The 5,239-nt window shown below is 38.1% G+C and overlaps 1 protein-coding gene across 1 annotated transcript in view; it reads right to left on the bottom strand.

The window, feature by feature from the left end:
• Positions 1-5,239, bottom strand: part of LOC107712284 (A-kinase anchor protein 9-like) — a 137,848-nt gene that overhangs the window by 115,393 nt on the left and 17,216 nt on the right. The window contains exon 2 of the mRNA XM_016517495.1: positions 2,743-2,931. Within this exon, the coding sequence (XP_016372981.1) occupies positions 2,743-2,931 (189 nt within the window). The remainder of the gene's footprint in view (positions 1-2,742; positions 2,932-5,239) is intronic.

Below are 5,239 nucleotides of genomic sequence, written 5' to 3'. Positions count from 1 at the left end.
TTTTTTTAAGATCATTATTTTGTGTATTTGGTGTAACAGAATATGTTGACATGCTTTAATGTTCAAAAAACACATTATTTTTCAAATACTGTACATTATTGTAGGTCCTCTATGCCCCGCCTCTCTCAAACGCTTCGTTTTCTACAAAGTCCCTCCTTCCGACAAGCGCAGTCTGCTCTGATTGGCCAGCTGACCCAGTGCATTGTGATTGGCTGAACACCGCAAGCACTCGTCGGAAATGTAACGCCCCTTACCATAATCGCGAGCTTCATCTTTCAAAATAAATGTAAAGACAGAGCCCGAAAGGGGAACAGAGTCTCGTGACAGACACAGTGATGAATATGTGTTTGCAGTACACAAGCCACGGTTAAGACAGCTGACTCCACTGTGATGTGACCATGTCTCTCTCTCTCTCTCTCTCTCTCTCTCTCTCTCGCGCTCTGTCGCTCTCTCTCTCTTTCTCTCTCTCTCTCTCGCTCTCTCTCTCTCTTTCTCTCGCTCGCTCGCTCGCGCTCACACACACGATGTGCAAAACTCCGCATTTGAACAGTCAATTGCAAATACTTAAACTAATAACAAAACATACTTACAGTAGCTGATTCAGAAGCGCCAGATTGTCATAGCAAAGGCAGAATGACCTCTTCTCCTAGGTTCACGAAACGGTCGTCCATAAAATGCATTGCTGTTCTGTTGTAAGTAATCTTAAAGATTCCTAAATGTATCTACTTTCGGAAATGCCAAATGAAGTGCTTTTGCTTTCGCCTAGAAACACACAGCGTCTCCTTGACATGGCTGCTTCAACACTAACTGCTGTTCCTGAAACCACGCCTTCTTTCTTTGCGTGCTCATTTGGGCGGCATTATGCAAATATTTCCACATAGTGGGGTAGATATGTGGGGGCGTGTTAGAACGAGCCGTTTTAGGGGGGCGTGGCAGAGTCTTAACTTTGATAAAGAATATCTCTTTGGTTTTGAGACTTCAGTCTTTGCAACTTCAGGGATCTTATCTATGCACAATCAGCTTGTAACACTCCAAAGAGAAAGGAAAACTTGAAATCGCATCATATGACCCCTTTAACCTGTTAATTATTGCGTTATTTAAAGCTGCAGTCCGTAACTTTTGGCGCTCTAGCGGTTAATAAACAGAACTGCGTGCGTCTTGTGGAAGAATATTGTAGCCCGAGCTACTTCTCTCTGTTAATGTCTCTGGCGAATCACGCAGGTACTGGGCTACTCCGCAGCGGCACCTACCCGAACCAGTCTAAATAGTCCGAATATAAACACTTATTATATGTGTACCGTAGTGATTCAGGACGAGTCAAAAACACGGTTTGGAAAATGGATTCATGGTGTAGTCGCTTATTATATAAACTGCAGCTTTAATGTATGATTGAATAAAGTTTTTAAATTTAAATGTTTAAATGTTTCTATTTCAAACAACAATTTGAACTAAATAAAAAAGTTCGTCAAGACAAACTTTAGGTTGGCTTGAGAAAGCCTAGCCTGAAAGATTAAAGCAGTTGTAAAAGTCTGAAGTTTGAACATTTAGATAGATTAGATCGATGTTGATAACATGTTTCTAGCATGATTAGCATGTTTTTAACATGATTGGCCTGTTACTAGCATTTTGCTGGCATGATTAGCATGTTGCTAGCATGACTAGCAAGTGACTAGCATGTCGCTAGCATGATTAGCATGTTACTAACATGTCAATAGCATGTTTCTAGCCTGGGGTGCGTTTCCCAAAAGCAATTATGGTCGCAAGTTCCGTCGTTACCAATAGATTTCAATGGAACTAACTACCATAGTTAGCTAACGATGCTTTTGGGAAACGCACTCGATTAGCATGTTACTAGCATGTTGCTAGCATAAATTTGCATGCTACTAGCATGTTTCTACCATGATTAGCAAGTTACTAGCATGTCGCTAGCATTTTGCTGGCCTGATTAGCATGTTGTTAGCATGATTAACAGGTAACTAGCGTGTTGCTAGCATGACTAGCAAGTGACTAGCATGTCGCTAGCACGATTAGCAAGTTACTAACATGTCACTAGCATGTTTCTAGCCTGGGGTGCGTTTCCCAAAAGCAACTATGGTCGCATGTTCCGTCGTTACCAATAGATTTCAAAGGAACAAACTACCATAGTTAGCTAACGATGCTTTTGGGAAACGCACCCGATTAGCATGTTACTAGCATGTTGCTATCATAAATTTGCATGCTACTAGCATGTTTCTACCATGATTAGCAAGTTACTAGCATGACGCTAGCATTTTTCTAGCATGATTAACATGTTACTAGCATGTTGTTAGCATTTTGCTAGTATGATTACAAGTAACTAGCATGTTGCTAGCATGATTAACAAGTTACTAGCATGATTAATGTTACTAGCATGTTACTAGCATGTTGCTAGCATGATTAGCAAGTGACTAGTATGTTTCTACCATGATTATCAAGTTACAAATGTTTATATTTCCAACAACAATTTGAATTAGAATAAATACATCATTTAAAAACATGCATAAAAACATGTTTGTGTACAACGATTGGAGTGTTGCTTATTAATTACATTTGATTATTAAATAAATATAATTTTCAGCTTCTGTTTTCGGCTAAATTTAACTTTAATTTTGTTTTGTTTTTTTATAAAAATAAATTTTACTGCCACTAGTTGAGAGTTATTAAGTGTCCTGTGTATAACAAAACGATAAACAGGAAGTAATACACAAAAACATCTCTGCTCACCACTATGGTGTAGGTCTGGTCGTGTGTGACGGTTTCTCCGCTCCGGAGGGTCTTTGAGAGGGAAAACACGGTGGTCTCCTCTCCCTCATTTCTCCCCTGCTCCTCTGCATCCGATTCTGGCTTCTTTCTCTTCTTCTTCTGCTTCTTCTGGCCATCGGATTGAGCTTTCCTCTGCCGGTACTCTGCAAGCTGGAGGAGACCAGACACAAACACACATATATGAGCGATAATAACGGCACATAGAGAAACGATAGCCTGTGAATGTGAAATAAATTAGTTAAAACCCACGGTAGAGCGGCACAGCCTGCTGAAGCTGATCCGAATCATGCCTGATTGTTGATCAACACCGTCAACCTCTCAACTCTGCTTTAACCGGATTAGCATTAAGACAGACATCCGTTTCATCAATATGCAACCTCATACAGTGACATCTATCAGTTTAGCATTCATCTGAACCATAAATCATCTTCAGGAAGGAACACGAGCTCTAGAGATCTTGAGAACATGAACATCTCGACCAATTGAACAGGATTTGCTGTCAGACACTAAAGTGTGTTGTCTGGATTACACTTACTGACCCAAATGCAGAAACGCCGTGTGAAGATCCTGTAGCGTCTGGAAGTGTAAATTAAACCCGACTATTAACCTTCTTAGCCCTCATGCTGTGTCCGGGTCACTTTGACCCCGGAGAGGATTTTCTTTTTCTTGTAAATGCTAGTTAACAGGGCTGGGTTTTGACACAATTCACGATTCGATTCGATTATCCTTCACAAGCTTGCGATTCGAATCAGTAGTGATTATTTTGGATATATATCAGGTACAGAACATGGCAAATTTTCTCAATTAAATATTGAAGAACAGTAAAAAAAAATTATAATAAATTAAAACAAATTTAGCAAAATGCTCCTCTCTAGAGTTTATTTTTGTAGTTCATGGTCACCAAATGTGTTTTTCTGTGTTAAATGTGACGTTACATGACACATTGTTTACAAGCTATTGTCGTCCTTCCACGTTTGAAACACTGATTTAACGATTACATGAGACAGATACAGATTTTAGTACGTTGTACTCTTTCTTTTAACACCTTCGGATGTTCATTCATGTTTATTTCGTGCTGTAACAGCTATTAAAGCGGAGGAGACGATGATTTCACAGCGATCTGTCACTTCACATTAAACAGCGCCAAAACATCATTTAATATTTGAATATTGTAATAAAATGGACAGAATTTGAAATCTGAGACTTTGTTTCATATCAAAAGTAACAAATCACAAAAGCTTATTGTGATTTATTGGATGGGAGGCGCTACAATGTTGCATTAATTATCTGACAGGCTCGACTAATCGATTCTCAGGATTTATGAATCAATATCATTTCATAAAAATGAGAATCGATTAAAATCGTGAAATCAATATTTTTTACCCAGCACTACTAGTTAATGTTATTGCATTAGACTAAAACTTACTGACTTTAATCACACAGGCTACATACAACAACTTCGAAAAAATATTTTGGGATTTTTTTTTCTTGGTCAGAAATGTTCGGCCTACAAAAGAAAATTGCTTATGAATTTCTCATTATGCTATATACTATGTTATAATAAAATGCATTATTGCACATTTCTTAACATTAAGCTTAAAATGTGTTTTAATGTCACTATTGATGAGGACCGTATGATCTTTCAATAATATCGGTCTTTAAATGCAAGATACTTAAAGTGTACATACAATAGTTCCACTTTAGCACAATCAAATATACTTCAGTATATCTTTAGTTGGACTTCCGCACAACTAAAGTGCATTAAGTACAAAATTAGTCGTTCCAATTTAGCTGACTTTAACTATACCACATTAGTATACCAAAAGTATAATTGCAGGGTATTTTTATTAAGTACATAAATATGTAAATGTATTTGCAGTATGCTTAGCATGAAATAAATGTATTTCAAATACATTTGAGTATATTTATTTTTCACTAGGGATAGGCCTTATTGATCTGAGCTCATGCACCTCAGTTTTTGAGTGAAAAAGCATTATTTGTGGATAATTTTGGCTCATAAACTGAGGAGCACAAGTTCAGATCAATGAGGGCTAAGATCAATCAGATCCAAAAAGAAATACAAAACTTGTGCTACTTGGAAAAAAAAACAAGTTGACAAAAAGATTGAACGCAAGATTTGGTAATAATATAGTATAACGAGAGATTTATGAGCTATTAAAATTTTAAAAACCTTTTAACCAGGAAAGAAATTGCCACCTGTCTGTTGACACACACACTCACACAGACTCACACTCACAGACTCACACTCACAGACTCACACTCACAGACTCACACTCACAGACTCACACTCACAGACTCACACTCACAGACTCACACTCACAGACTCACACTCACAGACTCACACTCACAGACTCACACTCACAGACTCACACTCACAGACTCACACTCACAGACTCACACTCACAGACTCACACTCTCAGACTCACTCACTCACACA

Source organism: Sinocyclocheilus rhinocerous, unplaced genomic scaffold (assembly GCF_001515625.1).
Source record: "Sinocyclocheilus rhinocerous isolate Xijiao unplaced genomic scaffold, SAMN03320098_v1.1 scaffold3283, whole genome shotgun sequence".
Lineage (NCBI taxonomy): Eukaryota > Metazoa > Chordata > Actinopteri > Cypriniformes > Cyprinidae > Sinocyclocheilus > Sinocyclocheilus rhinocerous.
Note: the sequence above shows the minus strand (reverse complement) of the source record. Positions and strands in the feature narration are given on the sequence as shown.